This window comes from Rhodamnia argentea, chromosome 7, assembly GCF_020921035.1.
Source record: "Rhodamnia argentea isolate NSW1041297 chromosome 7, ASM2092103v1, whole genome shotgun sequence".
Classification (NCBI taxonomy): domain Eukaryota; kingdom Viridiplantae; phylum Streptophyta; class Magnoliopsida; order Myrtales; family Myrtaceae; genus Rhodamnia; species Rhodamnia argentea.
In genome coordinates, this window is record NC_063156.1 from 20,348,342 (window position 1) to 20,368,009 (window position 19,668).

General features: G+C 41.0%; 2 protein-coding genes across 4 annotated transcripts; one reads left to right on the forward strand and one right to left on the reverse strand.

Moving 5' to 3' along the window:
- Positions 1–1,143: 1,143 nt before the first annotated feature.
- Positions 1,144–19,665, reverse strand: LOC115756201. Of its 3 annotated transcripts, none has more exons than XM_030695897.2 (6): positions 19,637–19,665; positions 4,616–4,915; positions 3,624–3,678; positions 3,391–3,551; positions 2,558–3,292; positions 1,144–1,705 (listed from the first exon to the last, which is right to left on the reverse strand). In XM_030695897.2, the coding sequence occupies exons 2-6, from the start codon at positions 4,820–4,822 to the stop codon at positions 1,499–1,501; spliced, it is 1,365 nt and encodes a 454-aa protein (XP_030551757.1). In that variant the 5' UTR covers positions 4,823–4,915; positions 19,637–19,665; the 3' UTR covers positions 1,144–1,498. The 3 variants fall into 3 exon arrangements, with proteins under 3 accessions (XP_030551757.1, XP_048137551.1, XP_030551758.1); XM_030695898.2 differs by having other exon boundaries at positions 1,525–1,701; XM_048281594.1 differs by lacking the exon at positions 19,637–19,665 and having other exon boundaries at positions 3,620–3,678; positions 4,616–4,754.
- Positions 13,960–15,531, forward strand: LOC115756202 (lactosylceramide 4-alpha-galactosyltransferase-like). Its single transcript, XM_030695900.2, has one exon. It carries the CDS (start codon positions 14,039–14,041, stop codon positions 15,347–15,349), a length of 1,311 nt encoding a protein of 436 aa, XP_030551760.1. The 5' UTR covers positions 13,960–14,038; the 3' UTR covers positions 15,350–15,531.
- Positions 19,666–19,668: the final 3 nt, after the last annotated feature.

Below are 19,668 nucleotides of genomic sequence, written 5' to 3' on the forward strand. Positions count from 1 at the left end.
ACTTTAACTATCTCAAAAGCAAATATGTAACAACTTCACTTTGAGTCCGAACGTCATATTTGGAACAATATAAGCTTTTATTCACATGTTCATTCTTGCAATATAAAGTTTATTTGCATTAAACAAATTCTTTCCAAATAAGGATAGTTTTGTCATAATCAAAATATTCAAAAGGGATGTTTTCTCAACAAATATCACAAAAAATCCCAAATAAATGTACTACAAACTAATTATTTGACAACAAAAAATAATAAACTGATACACTTCTAATAAATTTATCTCCAATTAATTTTTTGACAAACAAAAACTCCAAAATGGTATACACTTGACAATTTGCCCTCCTTAGCTTCCATTAAATTAGTTTAATACTATGAAAAATCTCAAACTGGTACATCTGTGACAAATAGAAAGTAAAAACCCTAAATTGGTACCCCATCAACTGTCACATATTTGAAATTTGTGTAGTATTAACTCAAAGGGAAAAAAAAAAAAAAAAGTCTTTACCTTGTATGATGTGGACTATAAAGTATTGGCTGAAGATGCAATGGCGGGTCCTCGGACCATTAACAATATAATCCATCTATGAAAAGGCAAGAGCACCGCATTAACTGTGAGGTAGGATTCGAGGAAGAAAACGATGCGAAAACTCCCCACAACGTACGCCTTGTGCTAAGGAAAAAGATGATCTCATCGTGGGGCTTCTCGTTCCCAAGCACACCTCGTAAAGGGAACAGCGCTGTACTTCGTGTTCCCTAATGATGTCCAAATAATGGATGCCTTCTTGCTCACAGAGCCCACATTGATCCTCTACTGTCTTGAAATTCGACAAGGTCTCTTCAATGCAAACTGAACCCAGTTGCCAATCCGAGCCTGTATCACAGATTACAAAGATCCTTTCGAAGACGCACGTGCCAAAGCTCATTTTGAGCGCTCGCATAGTGCATTTGCCGCAGAGAAAAATGTACCCAGAGAGTATAATGAAGGTTTTGTGCATCGAAAACCGAAAATTTTGCTCACCTGAGGATTTGAAGACATCTCTTATAGGACGGGTAATTATTTTACAGAAGACAAGCTTTCAGGAGATGACATATAAGGGTAACGATGATTTGTTGTAGAACCGGAACCGTTACCTTTCATGAGCTCGACACTCAGGAAAATTTCATAGGATAGGAAAGCATAGTACCCTAAGCACAGTTCCAAAATTTCGACAGAACTCCCAGATGATAATCACTACTTCCATATGCACATAGTGATACAACAGGCATTTCAACTAGTTCTCTTGTGTGCAGCACTACATTAAAAAACTACTGCTAGCGATTCTAGTACGCTACACTCTATTTATGGAGTTTGCTGCAATAGAGTTGTACAAATACATGCACACTACTCGATCTATAGTACAAAAATCGTGAGCGCACTCAAAAGGACAGGTGACAATAGCATGCGTTGTAGAGTTTCTTGAAGAGCAGCTCTTTTCTCGTATATTCTTCGAGTCGACCCACTATAGCAACCCCAAAGTTGCTAGAAACTTCTGCAATGTCCTACGGCCCCATCGCATATCATTCCTTAATACATTATGTAAAGTCTCGGGGTCGGTCTTCCCTTCTCTGTTGTCTATGTGGATAATCTGTTTGTGTTGGTTATCGAGCTTTCCTTCACCAAAACTCAGCGCCGTTTCCTCTGCGGACGGATTGCATCCATGCTCTTGCTTTACACGCAAATGATTTCCTCATTAGAGAATCTTCGAAAAAGAGAAGCACAGAGAGTTCAATGCACGCACCACATAAGAGAACACAACTCACATACTAAAGTGTGCTTGTGCACTCCGTGTGTGAGAGAGTTGATAGTCACATCCATAAAAATCGCTGATGAACAATCTCATCTGTGTTATAGACATCAAATTCATGGATGAACAATGTCGTATGTGTTGTATGAAATCTTAAAAACAACCCGAGTCTAGGAATTTTTATCGACAGAAAGCCCTTGCGTTGCACATGGCAGATGATTTGGAAGTACAGATACATTCACGTTATTGGATATGTCAGTTCATCAGTAATGAACCCACCAACCATCCAAAATGTTTCGACAATTCAACCTTCGTGCTCATGGAAATTACATAAGTCAGAACAGCTGGTTCATAGAGGCAAAAGAAGCTTCCATGTCATTGGATAGAAGCCATTGAAATAAATTTTAGTGTTTGACTAATACAGTTCAGTGACCATGTATTCTGAAGAAAATTCAGCTTGCTCCTGATTATTAAGCAGGAAACAGCGGTTCTTATCATATATGAAGCATTTTCGCCTCCAGCTATTGGAGATGACTGCTAGATTTTTGGATAAGCTGCCCTCGCTTTCAATCATGTGGACCAAAATCATCTTTATGGAACTTATTCACGAGAATACCAGCAAACGACTGAACACTTCCAATACCTAGTAGAATCTTCAAATCCTACCTGGTTGTGGTCAATCGACAGGAGATGGAGTAACTTTTCTGGCCATGCAAACTGGTAAAGTGGGAAGCAATAAAGCAGAGAATGCTCACAAACTCGTCAAGCAGTTACCTCTGGTAATTTTGAACTTATAGCTTCATCAGGTCCACCAGAGGCATCACCTGCACTGCTTCGTCCTTCTTCACATTGATTTGACTCTTCTGTTAGCACCATTGATATGGAAGTCAAACCAGGAACCAGCACAGGAACTTCATCAACTGTAACTAGGTCACTTTGGAAATTCATGTTTGTCAAGTTATTGACTGTGGCTCTGCCGTTGTTTCCAAGAACTTGGTGCGATATGGTCAGGTCCGCATTTTGGTAACCAGTTCTCTTTTCACAGTGCACATTGTTAGCTGCATCTTTTGAAGACTGCTCCTGCTTTTGCATAATATTATCTGCATAAAGAGCCATAGGCATCTCTTCTACCGGAGCAACGGTTTCAGGAAAACTCAAGTCATCATGTGCTTCCACCAGAGGACTCTCTTCGGGAGCAGCATAATTACCAGCGAAAGCTGATCCATTGCTGGCTTCTAGCATCACTTCTTTTCTCCATGGATTTGAGTTCTCTAAAACTATCGACCTTTCTGAACCATGAGTAGGCTCCTCAACCTCAGAGAGGATGTCCGACAATTCTTCCTCGGTAATCTTTTGTAATCCGGCATTTTCCCAATCTTCATAGATAGTAATGATTTTATCAGTATCCAAGATTTGTAGAATCCGATCCGGATCCGGCTGCCACAGTGTCCCTCCGTTTCCTTGTCTTAATATGAACTTGAACTGAATATCTCTCCCAGTGGCCATGTCCTATTCCAAACACATTGGGGACATGAATAAAGCCCTGACCATCTACTATAGTTATCTGAAAGAAGGAAAACTCAAGTCAGTCTAAAATTAAAACTTACCAGTTCTACTGACCATATGTGTCCATCTGACCAGTCCAATGGTACTGCGCTTGATGGGTCCCACGACCCCAACGCCGGATCATCCCCTACTACAAGAAATTGTTCTCCAAATTGACACTCTCTCTGTAACTGAAATCTGACACGCACTTTCCTCGAAGAACCTAAAAAAATGGAGATGGAATTAATGAAATCAGGAATTCATCGAATATCTGATTAGTAATGCCAAAACTTACATGTCTCTGTGGCCTCATCTTCTGCTGTCTCTATGGCTGCTTGCAGTAAAGGATGCTGCAAAGATCAAACACATATTCCAGCTGTGAGACATTACCATTACCATTTTAACAACATAAGATAAGACATAATATGGCTGTTTTACACATCCCATCCTATACTGTTTCTTCACCATTCTACAGAATGTCAACAACCCCAGTTTGAGTAATTAGTGTAGATATTATGGAAGAGAGCCGCTCGAGTCCGTTGGAGAAACTTTTTGTGCTCTTTCTATCGTCTGCTTTAGTATGGAGTAAGCTGGAAATCGTAAAAGCAAAAGTAAGAGATCTGATGAGTTTATCCGATTTGCACCAGCAAACCTCTAGGAGCAACTAAACCTACTAGCTTTTGCATTTCAATACGAAAGATATGCACCTATATCTGCTGCTGACATGGACATATGGGAAGTTTTACATGACCAACAATTCCCAGAAGAGCAACATACGTAATGAAATGAACAGGGTCCAAGCAGAGTTTTATCGAGCTCTGCTTCCAGGTCGGCCTCATATCGATTTTTGTCTTTCTCTTGTCTTTTCACATCCGAGCTTGCATTCTTGGTCTCAGAGAAGTGACCCGGGATTTAAATACGATGCCTCCATAAACGACTAACGCACAAGCAACACCATTTCACTATGGTTTTAACAATCCAAACCCTCCATTTATCTTGTCGTTCATTGGCCTTTAACCATGCTTAACACTAAAATCTAAACTGAGTAGTATAAAGTGCTTTAACTTTGCTTGCTTTGAATTCAAAGAAGCATAACGACGATTAAAAAAAAAAAAAAACGAGAAACATACAAGCAACAACATTCCACTTTCATTATCTGTAAGCAATCTAATTTAATCACCGATTCACCACAAAATGCTATAAATTTGTTTCAAAATCAGACAGATTAGTAAATGATCTAGATAACGAGGGGGAGAGAGAGAGAGAGGGGGAGAGAGAGAGAGAGACCTCGATGTTGGACGAAAGAGAAGGAACCGGACCGACGAGCTTGTGATGAGCTGAGGCCAAACGGAAGAATCCGAAGTCAGCGAGCTTCTGGACTCGCGGGAAGCGAACGTCTGCTCTGGAAACAACGACCTCTCCGAACGGCGACAAGCACGAACCTGCTCCGTCTTTGAACAAAATCTTGATGCCGCGACTCGCGAGAGCGTCCATCGCTCGCTCGCTCGGCCTCTCGCTCACCGAAACTCGTCAGGATCGAGTCAGCTCAGCTCACCTCGCTCGGAAAGTTATTGCACGAGCTCACGGAGCGTGTGTGCGTGTGTGTGTGTGTGTGTGAGTGAGAGAGGCTGTGGAGGAAGAAGAGGTGGAGCTTTGTCTGTATTTGGCGTTTGCGTTTATGGAGAGCGTAAATCGTAATCTGATTACGGTGGTTTCAGAGAGAAGAGAGAGAGGGGGGAGCTTTACTATATAGTGGTGGGACCCTCCTGAGAGAGATGGAGATGGGAAGCAACGGATCTGATTCCACGTGGCGCTTTCGAACGCATCAAGGACGTCGGAATCTCGAACTGACACGGGGCCTTTCGCGGAGGCGCGGGGTTTCGATCGCTACTGCCTCGAATCTGCGCCCTCCATTTAAAAGCGGGACCTGGGGAATGGCGCCACGTGTCGCCGGCCCTCTCTTGGGGATCTAAAGGGACACTGAAATTGTTGTGGGAGCCGCCCCCAGACCGACGAGCCAGGTGGAAGAATCACGAGGAACATGATGTTGACTGTCATTCATCGTTCTTTATCTTTTCATTTTCTTGTCCGAAGTATCATCGACCGGATCCTCCCCAACTTGTGGTTGAGGTGGGAAAGAGAAAAAAACTTTCGAAAATTCTTTCTTATTTATTTTGAAAATCATGATTCATCTTTGGAAATAGGTTGCAAACCAGCATGCCGGAAGCCGAATCGGCCTTGGCCGGCTTCCAAATTTTATGCTGTCGGTGGGAGAATTGATCTTGAACCAATATATCCATATAGATACACGTGTTATAGTACAATTTATCACATGTTCTTTTTTTTATAATCGGAAGAAAGATTCCATTTATCAATCAAGATAATATCCAAAAAGTACATAGAATATTTTCTAGCTCTCAAATATATATAAGAAAAAAAGAAAATAATAGCGGTAATTAGAAGCGGGCTCTCATCCTCCAAAAACAAATCTGCCATCATGCAATTTCGATGGTCGATCGTCAGATTCGGTGATGAGCACACACACCAAGAACTCCTACATCAAATGCAAGTGATCAAATTGTAATAAGTACTCAAAAGAGTATTTAATGCTTTTGTTTGGACATATTAATTTCTTGATACGTCTCTTCTTATTGAAAAAGAACCTCGTGGGATGCAAATCTAGTGGCGAATTTAATTATCAACTCAATATTAGCTTTTTGAAATTGAAATTGGCTGAAAACACAAGAGATTTGGAGAATAACAATAGCAGTTTGAAATTTGATGCTACAACTGGATGGGAGGATTTTTTTGCAAAAATAACAATAGAGATTTTAAGCAGATGGTGTGATTAATAGGGGACACTAAAAATGGCATAACTTTTATACGGTGCTTATTTCTGCATCAAAGTTTTTTGACCAATCACTCAAGTATCACTTTTGATAAAATAAAAAATAAAAACAATGCTCAATGATGTCCCTTGGCATTTTTTTCTTCTAAAAATCCCAACCCGAATATCTCAAATTGGGGCAAAATTACCTTTTGAATCTTTTGGGCAATAGACAGATGAAGTGGAGAAGAAATCGATTTGCTCTTGATTTCTTCTTTTCCTCTTCGATTGTTAGCTCGTTCTTTCGTGTATGGGTGTTGGTTGGGGCAAAACTTCTCTAATCTTTCTGCAACTTTTTGTCCTCCACTTATAATCCGAAGCTGTAGAAGCGGATAAGACATCATCATCTTCTCTCTCAACTTAGTTTTCGTGTCTTTTCTATTGCTGTAAGACAATCATCAAGATGAGATTTTTGAGAACTCCTCTGTAGCTGGACTATTTGCAAATTATAAATTTTTTTAAATAATAATAATAATAAAACACAGAGAGGGAGACTAACAAAGAGCTCTCGGCTGGAGTAGGATTACACGGACAATCCAATCTCCAAGCACGAAACAAAGAGCACGGAGAGAAAACGTGAGCAAAAGTTTAAAAAAAACAAAATTGGCTTTTTTTTTTGGTTGGAAAAAAAGAAATATCAGCTTTTAGTTGAAGACGAAGACGAAGACGAAGACGAAGACGAAAATGAAGAAGAAGAAGGATTAAGGCAATTCTCAACGACGCTTGACCAAGGGATTTGTTCACCTTGGACTTCAAATTTGTTTAATAATGTCGTGTGGACTTAAAAATTCAATAAGCACAAATCACGTAGGACAAATCGCCGGAATTTGTTGCCCGAGATTTGTTTAAATTTGTTAAAATTTTGGTTTTCCATCAATATGAAACTTGATCGCTCGAAAAGTTTCAGTCCTGAAATAAACGCCGTACGAAGGTTACGACAATTTTTAGCGTCCTTTCTTCGTGCTTAACAATAGCAGAACTAGCGTCATGGATCTAGTACAAAAATAATCACCCCATTCACTGAAAATAAGCCATCTAATAAGAAGCGGTTTCTTTATCGTTCCTAAAAAAAAAATTTACCTTATTTAATACTTGAATTCAATTTAATTAGACTTAAATATATGACTTTTGCGACAACTATTCTCTTTCTGGAAACACACTGACCCTGAGTCATGAGCCAATGATTCTAAAATTGTTGGAAAGTGGGGAAACAACACTGGCCTGCCACCCTCGCAAGGGTCACGGCAAGGGCCATGGGCCTTGTCAGATCGGCCCACCCAATTGCAACCGCTCCCCTCCTGTGAATTTTGATTTGTTTAACTTTCCAAATATGATGTTTATTTTTCAGTGTTTTAATTCATCTTTAAATTGTTCAGTTTTTCAAACATTTCTAATGTGACGGAAATGATGGAAAAAAAAAAAAAAGGGGCCACATTTCAATTTGTGTGCCCTAAAAACTGAAAAATTTTAATGGAAAGAATCAAGCGTGTCAAGATGGTAAGTTTTAAGACGTAAAAGAGACGAGGTAAAAGTTTTGGAACTCCAGTGCACAAATTTTAGAACGTGCTTTGTAATTGTATTTACAATTAAAGACATGGACCACATTCATTCTAAAGGTCTTCCGTGCCACTGATGAGCTAAGCTAAGAAGAGGTAGATTGAAAGAGAAGGTATTTATATTTCTTTATTGTTAGTAAATTTATACATAAGGATGTGATTTTTTTAACAAGTACCAATGATAAATGAAAGGGTTAATATCACGAAAAACTTTAAATTGGTACACTTGTGATAGATTTATCCCAAATTAATTTTTTTACCATCGAAAACCCCAAACCGGTACAACGGTAACAAATTTATCATTCATTTGCTAAGTTAAATTACACGTGGCAGTTGATAAGTATACCAATTTAGAATTTTTACCCTCCGTTTGACACATGTGTACCAGTTTGGTGTTTTTCATGGTATTAACCCAATTTAACAGAAACTAACGGAAAAGGGTAAATTTGTCGCAAATATACTAATTTAAGGTTTTTGCTGTAAAAAAATTAGTTTGATGTAAATTTATCGCAACTGTACAAGTTTGAGGTTTTTTTGTGGTCAAAAAATTAGTTTGGGGTAAATACATCACATGTGTACCAGTTTGGAATTTTTTATGGTATTAATCCAGAATTAAAAGATGAATTATAACAAAGCCGGAGGAAAGCATGGTCTTTCGGAAATGGAATTTGCATATTTGAAAGGTTACGAGCTATGCTAGTCCATTGCATGCCATCAATTTCGTGTCCAAAAATAACATAACGTGGTATCGTGGAGTTATTTGGGTATTAACAAATGGGCGCACTATCAATTTTCAATTTGGTGTTGCCCAATATAAAGAGTAGATGTAATTATCGGAACTTTGCGCTAATTCCAATCAAGTGTCTAAAATCATTTATTTATTCATTTAAGTACCCGAACTTCCGAAACGTGACTCGACGTGGGGCTTTCATTAAAAGAGACGCTTTAATCGTGGGTGGTATCTTTTTATCTTTTCCTAGCCAAATAGAACTTTAGTCATGGGTGACAGCATTAATTTGATATTATATGCTCCAATTATCCATAAACTAGAAGTTGCATGATTGTCGGAACAATCATGCTATTGCTTTGGAATCCTATTTCATGAACAAATTAGGTCAACGATGATTCTCATCTATTTTTGAATTATATTTGCTTTTAAAATTTAACCAGCAAATCGTCAATCTCATTCCATCTTATAACTTGTGTTGACAATCTTGTCTTCTTGTTCCTAAATGAGCAAGACATAGCTTGCTTGTTTATTTACATTATAAAGAAAACATAAGAGAAGGTAATCAAATTAGGGGTCGATAATTCTTTCCGAGTATAGAAAAATCGGGGATAATCTTTGTATTAAATGAGAATTAATGGCCTGAACATGCACGCATAATATAATGGATTAGCAGGTACTTATGAACATAAAATTAAATCTTTGTCGTACCAATAATGGATCAAAATGAAAGGAGTATGGTGGGGTATATTCCTATGATTAACTTCATATTATCTTATCAAGTGTTACCAACCAAGCTGACAGTGACAAACCATCGACTGTGAACTGATAATATTAATTTGACTATTGAAGTGCTCGACGGAACGAATGTACTTTTGTTGCCTTAACCGATTTCCAATTCGGAATGAGTCAATTAGTGAACGAACAACAATATGGCTCCTTTTTGTTCTGTCGAAATAAAGTTATATAAATTCATCGGGTTAAATCAGAAGGGCAAGCACGGTAATTGAGTCTCAGCACATACCAAGATCCGTAGTTTTTGTTTGTACGAAAATCAATCACGAATGAGTTTTGCTATGATAAACTGAGCTCGTGTTATTCTTGACCGTGATATTCTAATCTGAAGCATCACATATACGATCATCATCCGAGCAATAATCGACATGTGTCGATAAAATGCCTAAGTGAGGATGCTTTGATAAATTGAGCTTGTGTTATTCCGGATTGTGATACTCTGAACTGAAGCACCGCATATAGGATCATTATCCAAGAAATATTCAACAAGTTTGATAAAATGCCTAGGTGATGTCAGAATGCATGTTTGTGAGAGAAAGTGAGTTCAGTAGTAATACCATTCAACGTTAGACCTCATGATCAAATCAGTGTCAATTGAGGTGTTCACCTTTTCCTTTTTGTACTTAAGCCCCTTGTGGCTTAAGTACACCCCAAATGCCATAAGTTGTGTACAGCGCTCACTTTAGTGCCAAAACTTTCAAATCGATCACTTTAGTGCTAAGTTTTTGTAACTTCGATCACTTCAGTACCAATTTCTTTTAAAAACGATCACTTTAGTGCTAGAGCTAACGTGGCTTGCCGAAAATTCGACACGTGGCATTTTTTTTATTAATATTTGAGATGACGTGGCTCGGTGAATTTGACACTAAAGTGATCGTTTTTTTTAAAATATTGGCACTTAAATGATCGTTTTTAAAAAAAGTTGTCACTTAAGTGATCGTTTTGAAAGTTTTGGCACTGAAGTGATCGAAGTTACAAAAACTTAGTACTAAAGTGATCGATTTGAAAGTTTTGGTACTAAAGTGAGCGCCATACACAATTTATGGCACTTGGGGTGTACTTAAGCCATTACCTTTTTGCTTTTGCATTCTATATTGCCACCAAGTTGTGTGTAAATAGATATATGGCAAATTAAAGGAATATGATGTCCATCTCTGTATAAAGCAATAACATGAACGATTTGGTTGAGAATAAAAGGATGAAGAGAATCAAATGGTTTACTTGATCCATCATGCTTGCTCACTGTGACTGTTCCTACTGGAAGCACTCATATAATAGCATCTATTCATCCATCCATCATGCTTGCTCACTGTCTTCACTATTGGAAGTTTCTCTTGGGATTCTCTTTAACTTTATGATATCCTCACTTTGTTCCCTCACGACCGATGGCGTCGATCCCTCCAATCGACAACGATATGTCCGTGTTTTGCTATTGCGGCTTGAAATCTCCTCTACAAACAACAAGGATGAAGGACAATCAGGGAAGATGATACCACGGCTGCTCAAGATACAACCACAACAACAGAGGGAAAAGTTGCAGTTTATTTTATTTGGGTGGATGGGAAAATCAGTCAATCCGAAAGGAGTGCGTTCAAAAGTTCTCACCGGAGCAACGTCAAACAAGAAACAATGTCGACTTATAATTAGGATGATGGTTGTTCGATAGTCGGTGATGTCAAACCTCTCAAGGCACAACTAAAACATGTGAATCATGGGTTTAATTCTCTTTCTTTTTCTTTTTTTTTTTTTTGGGGGGGGTGGAGGGGGGAGGAGGTTGTGTGTTTGAGCACGCAAAGAAATGTAATTCTTTGTCTCCATCCCAAACCATGTTTGGCATGAAATAGTTGAGAATTTGAGCTAGTACGTAACTGATTTTTCTCTGCACCAGCTTTTTTCAACAAGAAGGAACTTTGAGGCTTACAAGATAATCTAAGTTTGAATGTTAATCTTAGCGATGGGAAGTTTCAAAGCTTTGACTATTCCGGAAGTTGCTTCGTGTTTTGCGGCTTTTTCAAGATAAGATAGCGAGGCGGCTCTCTCCAATTTTTCTTTTTTTCTTTCTTTTCTTAATGAAGTCCCTAACTATGGTTGAATTCATGGGGGCAATTGTTGCTTCTGCTCTGCGTTTCTGTTCGAGGTGAAGGGGTTTCAATTCGTTCGGTGTGCTAAGGAACAAGAAAAAGAGAGGAAACAAAGAAGATGATGAATTCAAGAGTCGGCCGGAGGAAGAAGAAAGAAGAAAGAAAAAAATCACTTTGAACCAAAAATCACCGAACCAAGTCTTGAAGTGGCCTATGAGATGCATGTGCTCACCGAGGCTCTTATTTGAGATTGTGTTTGTTACTTGAGACTTTCATCTGAAATAAAATTCACTTTGGTCTCGAAATTCAAATGAAAGTTCACTTTGGCCTCGAAATAATGATCATGATTTTGAATTTGGAAATGACCCAAAAAACAAAGGCCAAACGTCTTCGCGGCTCTTAAAGAGAAAGACAGAAAAGGGAGGACGGTTTGCGAAGAAGGTGGCTGCCCAACAGATTGACCGTTTAATTCTAAGCAAACAAAACTAGATTTTCTAGAAAACACGACAAGTGGAATCGGTCGAAATTGACATGAGAAAATTACCCTTTTGTCCTTTTATGATATTACATATTTGGATAGATGGCATGTCATGATACCGGGACCATTGAACATACGTGTTTAGAATAGAAGCTGGGAATCTCATATATGCTTATGCGATGAATAAGATTGCCATGCACATCAAGAGCAATAATCAATACTTCGTTGATTTTTTTTTTTTTTTGCAATTGACTGAATTTTTGTTATTTTTCCTTAAATTCTAGAAGGCGCAAATATATTGAAAAACATGGGTCACATCGAAGATGCGTTTCCGTCGGATTTACTTCGTTTACATGCAATAAAGTCGTTTTCGAGGGACTTTTTGGCAATTGGCAGCTCATGACGCTTCTTCACGCAGTTTGGTCAATTTTAATGGCAATGGTCGGTTTGATCCGACGTCGTTGCTCGGCTGTGCGCTTTGAAGGCGATAAGAATCATGCTGTTGTTTTCTACACATCGCTTTCGGTTTACATATTCAATTGTTGCCCGATTATTAAATTACTAGACAAACGAACATTTTTTTTTTTTTATAATCGAGGTGTCCGCGCGGCCGGCGAGCTTGCGCTCAAACCAGCGGTGAAGCACGACTAGTCCTCGGGGCCAATTGCGGGATCCCACCACCACAGTACCCGGGTAAGACACCGGCACCACGAAATTTTAAACCCGTAATCTCTCTTGAAAGGAACCGAGCGCAAACCAGCGCAGCCACCAACCGGTGGGTGACAAACGACCATTTTGTTGGTCTTAAACTTGAAGCAAACTTTCTTCGGGGGGGTGGGGATTTGACGCACCGACTTGAGTAAAATGTCGGGAGATGGTTAAAACCCATCGAACAAGACCCGACGCAACCCAACCGGACTCTATGGCCCTTGTGACCCGACCATCATAGACCCGAACAAAAGAGGGGATGCATGCCTTTGGACGCCCCTTGTTATTGCGTGCTACAAGTGTAATCCTTTGTTATTGAACCGACATCATTAAATAATCGATTAAATAATCGAGTAAATGGCATGAATAGCCATAAATAAGTCTTAAGAAAAAGTACCAAAAATGTCATAAACTTATTACATTTCTGTCAATTCGATCCTAAACATTTTAATTGAATCAATTTAATCATAAACATTTCGTATTAGTGCCAATTGAATTCATCCGGCCAATTTTAGTCGAAATCAATGACGTGAACGTCGGGCGTCGCCCATCCTACGTGGCGCAATCCACACCGACGTGAACATTTTAATTTTTTTTAATTTAATTTCTATTTTTTATTTATTTCTTCCATTTATTTTGGCCGGTGAGGGTCGTGGATCTAGGCGAGGGCCACTTCGCCCATGGTCGATGAGGGCTTGCTAGAAAAAAAAATTCAAATTTGATTTTAAAAAAATAAAATAAAAATGTCCACGTCTGCGTCGATCGTGCAACGTAGGATGTCTAACATCCACATCAACGATTTTCGATTAAGATTGGCCGGATGAACTCAATTGACACAAATACAAAAGATTTATGACTAAATCGATTCAATTAAAAATTTTATGACCGAATTGATATTAATATAATGTGTTTAAGACTTCATTGATACTTTTCCCTAAAAACTCGAGAATTTTAGCCAAAGAAAAAAGCGGTTTCACTAGGGATTGTTAAATTCGTGCATGTCACGGGATCATGTGGACGTAGTGCTCAAGTAATGCAACAGCAGATCAAATGTACATGAAATTTGTGGTCCGTGTCTCGGTCTTAGATTAGATTAACATACTAACGAACCCAGCCAATCGTTCGGACGACTTTTCCACGGCTAAGTTCCGAGAAAGCGATATCCTCCCAAAGAAAAAAGGAAAATACTTCTAGACTTGTGGGGCCACCTGCTTTGTTCATAGTCCCAATTTATTTATTTCCATCCGCGTCATCGGCTGCTCCATATATTCGTCCAAATTATTGTAATCCTAACTAGAATTTTCCGCAATAATAACACGTAAAAGACGGGTTCAACTCTTTAGGATAGACCATGAGAAGAGACTGTCCAAAGTCGCTGCTCGGAACCTTTTGGATAATCAAAGTCATCAAGGCTCAGCCGTCTTGTTCCGTCTCCAGAGCTCCATTCTTGTCCGCGTATTTCTGCTCCAAAAGCCGCCATGAAACTTTCTAAATTGTCGCGAAAGATGCTCGATCACCACCGGGCGGCTGGTCGCACCAAGCCGTTCGCCTTTGCCGTGATAACTCTCGCCGCCGTTTCCTTGATTGTCTACTCGGAAACCACCATGTCGGATGTCTCCCTGCACTTGCTTCCCTTCAACAAAGCAGCCGTGGACCAGCAAGAGGCTCGAATGCCCGAATCTGTGATCCATCCATTGGCCGTTGTCCGCTCCTTGCAACTCCAATCCATCCACGAGGAGTTCGGCGAGGCCGACAATAAGGATGATCCCGAAGATCATTCGTCATACCCTCTTGTCCCTCCGCTCAATGTCACAGAAGAGGAGAGAATACGGTGGCTGCGCGAAAACCTGGTGAATTTCGTCATACTCAAGTCCGACAACACAACCCGGAAGTTCCATTCCCGTGTCGTGAGGTTCCTCGGCCAAAGATGCTTGTCGCAGTTCTTCATGACGTGGATTTCTCCAGTGAGCTCCTTTGGGAGCAGGGAGCTCCTTGGCATCGAGAGCCTCTTCCGAGCACATCCAAAGGGATGCCTAGTGATCGTGTCGAGGACGATGGACTCAAGAAGAGGGCGCAAGATCCTGAAACCCGTGACTGACCTTGGGTTCAAGGTCCTGGCAGCGACCCCGGACTTGCCCCAGCTGCTCAGGAAGACCCCGGCCGAAGCCTGGTTTGACGACCTGAGGAAAGGCAACAAAGACCCTGGCGAAATCCCCTTAGCGCAGAACCTCTCCAACCTCATAAGGCTCGCCGTCCTGTACAGATATGGCGGCGTCTACTTGGACACGGACTTTGTAATCCTGAAAGACATAAGTTCATTGCGGAATTGCATCGGAGCGCAGAGCGTGGACCTCGTCTCGGGGAACTGGTCGAGACTAAACAATGCGGCCATGGTGTTCGACAGACGCCATCCGCTGTTGTACAAGTTCATTCAGGAGTTTGCTCTAACGTTTGATGGGAACAAGTGGGGTCACAACGGGCCATACTTGGTGTCCCGGGTCGTGGAGAGAGTGAAATCGAAAACCGGATACAGAGGCAGGTTCAGCGTGATGTCTCCGATGGCTTTTTATCCGGTCGGGTGGACCCATATCGGCGGCCTATTCAAGAGCCCCGAGAACAGAGGCGACGCGAGGTGGGTCGAGGCCAAGATCGCTCAGCTGAGTCGGGACACTTACGGGGTTCATCTGTGGAACAAGCAGAGCAGGGGACTGAGGATTGAAGAGGGAAGTGTGGTGGCGAGGTTGATCTCGGACAACTGCGTGATTTGCCGGAGCATTTATAGCTCTTGACCCGTCATCTGGGTCTGAACATAGCAAATTTCAGTTTGAATGATTGATTCCTCATCAATCATCATCTGCACCAAACTAAAGGCTGAAGCTTTTTGGTGCCTTTAGCAAAAGCCATCGGCACCACCAGAATTTTCTTTTTCCCCTTTCCTTTCCTCTTTTCGACTATTTTTTATTGTTCTTTCTTGCCCCGCATGGGCCACATGTACATTGATGCAACAGTTTCATCTGATAATCTTGCTGATGAGAAACTCGAAAATGTAATGGATAGTTTGAGATGATCATTTGCTATTGGTCACGTCACACGTGATAAACTAGAAGCAGCCCCACCCCCCAGTTAAAGTTATAGCTTGTGGGATTGGAACCAAGTTGGTTGCTCTGTTTCTTCTCCACGTGCAAATGAACAAGAAAGCTGAATCAAGTAGTGTCCACGAAATTTACCAAATCGAGAAGCTATTGAGGTTTTAATACCCCTCCCCCAAATTCTCGTGTACACTGCACATTTATGGCTGTCGTTCTAGTTTGTTTCCTAGTTTTTCAGAATTTCCTGCCACAGATCATGATCCTGAGCCTTCTAAGACGCAGTCGAAACCTGAAACCTCTCCACCTCCATGTCCCGAAACCAGGCAACCTCCTGAACGACCTCTTCCTCTTCAACTTCTTGTTGCTGCTCGCCGCTCTCCTCGCCGGCTTCGTCTTCTTCCCTTCTTCCGCAAAACTGGTGCCTTGCGAGGCGAACTCGCTGAGCCCGCAACTCCTGGACGCGTTCCTCCTCGCACCATCATCGTGCCTGGTGGCTTTGAATGATTCCCAGGGATCGGGAAACCGGTCGGTGTCGGAGTCGCTGCTGCCCCACAGCGGGACGGTCCTCATGACAGGGGTCACGCTGTACTCGTCCAGATAGTCGGCCAAGCTCGTGTGCTCCATGTCGAACAGCCTCCGCAGCGAGGTGCTTCCCGACTTCATGAGCTCCATAAGGCTGCTGCTTCTGCGAGAGGAAGAGAGGGGCGAACACGAAGTGGCGGCGGCGGCAGCAGCTGCTGAAGAGGAAATAGACAGAGAAGATGATGAAGACCAGTGCAGGGACTTCTGGTACTCTATGATTTGCCTGATCCTTGTCTTTTGAGTCTCGGCATCGACAGACAAGCTTGGAGCTTCTTGTTCCTGTTCTTCTGCTTCCTTCTCTTCGGTTATTTCGGAGATCACCATAGCTTTGTGTGGTGATGGAATGAAGGGAATTGTTCAGTTGAAGAGAATTCGCAGCGAGTTTGAGACGTCTGAAAGTTGAATAAAGAGAACTTTTTTTTTTTTCGCCGGCGATAGGATGTGATATTTCTTGTACTGCTCTTCGTTCTCTAGCAACTTCAGCATCTTGATTCAGACAAGGCAAGATCGTCGCGACGAATTGTAACCTTCAAAGACATATATCTATGAATTCTATCGTAAGCCGCCGGGTATGGATGTGATGGATCTCAAGGATGGAAATAGTCCAGCTAGACTAGTCTAGATCGGCTCGGCGGAGATTTTATTCCACCGTATGTCACTTTGCCCGCCGTTTCACATTGTCGCCAATGGATAAAAGGAAGATAAAAATATCAGAATTTTGGTACAACGCGTATTGGTCCAATATTAAGAAAGGCCAAAACAAATGGATCTTAAATTTGGAAATTCTTAGTAAAAATTCGATAATCCAAGCTTATATTTCCATAATCCACTTCTTCTTCATCTTCTTCCTATTACTCATCGAGAGATTGATCTTCTCCTTCGTCGTAGTTTTCTATGGAGCAAATTCGAAGCAGAGCTTCTTCAAAGTGACAAAATAGACAAAATCAATGGGAAAATCCGAGCAAGAGAGGAGCGCAGGCCAAATCGAGCGTCGCAAGTAGTTGAAGCCGGAGGACGAGTTGTCCCTAAACTTGTGAAGGAGATCTCAGACATCACTGGCTCCAAATGCTCCACCACGTTAGCGTTCGATATGTTGGAGTTGGGGAATGCTTCAGGACCCTTGTTTCTCATACCGGGCACGCCCACGTGAACTTAGGAAAACTGAAATATGATCCGACAATATGTGATCCCTACGCACAGGATGCGGGGTTCGGGGGCAGCGCCCTCGATACGAGTGTTCCGCTGCCCGGTCAATGAGCGGAGGTTCCACTCCCCGGTGAGCGAACGGCTGCCCTACTCGCCGGTGAGCGGATGACTGCTCCTCTCACCGGTGAACGGGCGGAGGTTCGGGGGCAGCGCCTCCAAAACCTCAACAGGTTTGGATTTTTGTTTAAGTTAGCCCATTTGTTGAGGGATTAAAGGAGTTTCGGATAGATTAGGTTTTGGGCCCGTTTATGGCATATATATATTTGCTCGTTTTTTGCTGATCATTATAACGGGTTGTGCGGCTGTAAATCAAAATCATAGTGAAATCTTTTTGCAGGAAGTAGCCCTATTCTAGGGTAAATCTGGGTAAACCATGCGTCGCCTATTTTTCTTCTATTATCTGTACGATCATTCTGAATCGGTTTACGATAGATCTCTTCACAATATAGGACCAAGGCTTTCTTCTTCATGAATGTGAGCTTTGTACATGGTGTCATTATCTATTGCGAATTGCAATTTGATTTACCCCAATTGACTTTGATGAAGAGGGGCAAACATGTTTAAGGGTAATTATGCTGACTCGAAGCATTGGCAAGCCACGTCGCTCTGAAAAAAATTCTAAAACATTGCCACATTGGAGTTCCGGCTTCACAAATTGTCGATTTCACTTGAGTGATCGTTTTTTTTTTTTTTTATTACCAAAGTTGCACTAAAGTAATAGCTTGAAAATTGTTTGTACTAAAATGAGTACCATATCAAAGTTACGATACTTCCACTGCCATTTTCTATTGCCAGTGAGTTCCTGAAAAAAAGTTGTATCGGTGCACCATGCCTTTGTCTTTGTTATTTTGTTCGAAAGTCAAAATTGTCCCTCTACTTTTATTTGGTTCTAATAGATCCCACTGTTTCCAAAAATTGTTCCATGTTTATTTTGCCGGAAAATTGTTCCATGTTAGCTCTTCCATTATTCTCAATCTCTTGCCAGTTAACTTTTACTAACAAGGATAGTCGCGATGGTCTAGGTTCACGAGGCACGACAATGAGTAAGGCCCCCTTCGCGGCTAGTTGAAGAAAAAACAAAAATAAAAATAAAGAAAAGACACAAAAAAATCCAAAAAAATATTGAAATATTATTAAAAATTACCCACGTCGTCGGCCGGCTAAATGGATAGAATTGGCATAAATGCAAAAGGTTTAAGGCTCAATTGGAAAAAAAAGAAAAAAGTTTAGTATTGAATTGGTACAATTACAATAGGTTTAGATCAATAACTTCTTCTAGAGAGATCACCAAAAAAGAGCCCATATCCATGCCCGCTAACAAGTTCCGTTAGACTCGCTTTCACTCAAAATTTTAAACTAACTAGGCATGGGCCGTTGCTTATGTTCGACTTGCTAATGCTAGCCTAGTTGTCGCTCTCTTTTTCTCTCCCTCCCTCTTTGAGATATTGGATTGGCTTAGAGCTTTACACTGATGCTCCTCGAACGGAACTGACTGACATTTTCATTAATAGCCATATTAGGTAAGAGGGGCTAGTCATTTGGATTCAAGGAGAAGGTGTGGCTTGCCTTACCGTTAAAGCCCTTCGCACGATGATTAATGAGGTAGATAAATCGAGGTAACTTAAAGCGCGCATGCCAATACTTTCGCTTTATAAATCAATTTTGGATCAGAAATTAATGTTTATATTTCAACTCCAAAGAAGAAATTAATTTTTTTGCTTCTCTCTAGAAATTGATTTTTATCAAAGAAATTTGTTTGGTAACGATTGAAAATATTTACTTTTGAATTATTATTAACACAAAATCTTCTACGAAAAATTATTATGATGGCCGAAAAAATTCTACTTCATTTTTATTTTTTAAAATTTTGTTAACAAATAAATTTTATTATTAAAAAAATTTATTTATTAAAAATAAAAAATTATTATTTATTTTTGCTCGATGGCGGCGAGCGGTGGTCTACAACGGGTGGGCGCGATGGTCGCGAGGAACTGCGGGGGTGGGCAACGATTGACGGCCGGCGGAGGTCGGCGGTGGATGGTGGCGGCGATTGGCGGCGGTGGTCGTGGTGACCGTGTCGCAATGGTCAGCAGTGGGCGACAGAAGTGGGCTATCTCGAAAGGGGCAAGAGGTGGCTAGTGAAGGTTGACGGTGGGCAGCGACGGCGGAGGTGTGGCGCGCTAAAAATGAAAAGAGGCCGAAGTGAGAGAGAGATTGATGTTGAGCAATTT

Bases quoted from the DNA above. Each gene is read 5' to 3' on its own strand.
- LOC115756201 (XM_030695897.2), bottom strand. From the start codon at position 4,822: ATGGACGCTCTCGCGAGTCGCGGCATCAAGATTTTGTTCAAAGACGGA. The intron at 3,293-3,390 runs GTAAGTTTTAAT...TGTTTGGAATAG, and splicing joins ACATATGGTCAGTAGAACTG to GACATGGCCACTGGGAGAGA. The intron at 1,706-2,557 runs GTAACTGCTTGA...TTGCGTGTAAAG, and splicing joins TAAGTTCAAAATTACCAGAG to CAAGAGCATGGATGCAATCC.
- LOC115756202 (XM_030695900.2), top strand. From the start codon at position 14,039: ATGAAACTTTCTAAATTGTCGCGAAAGATGCTCGATCACCACCGGGCG.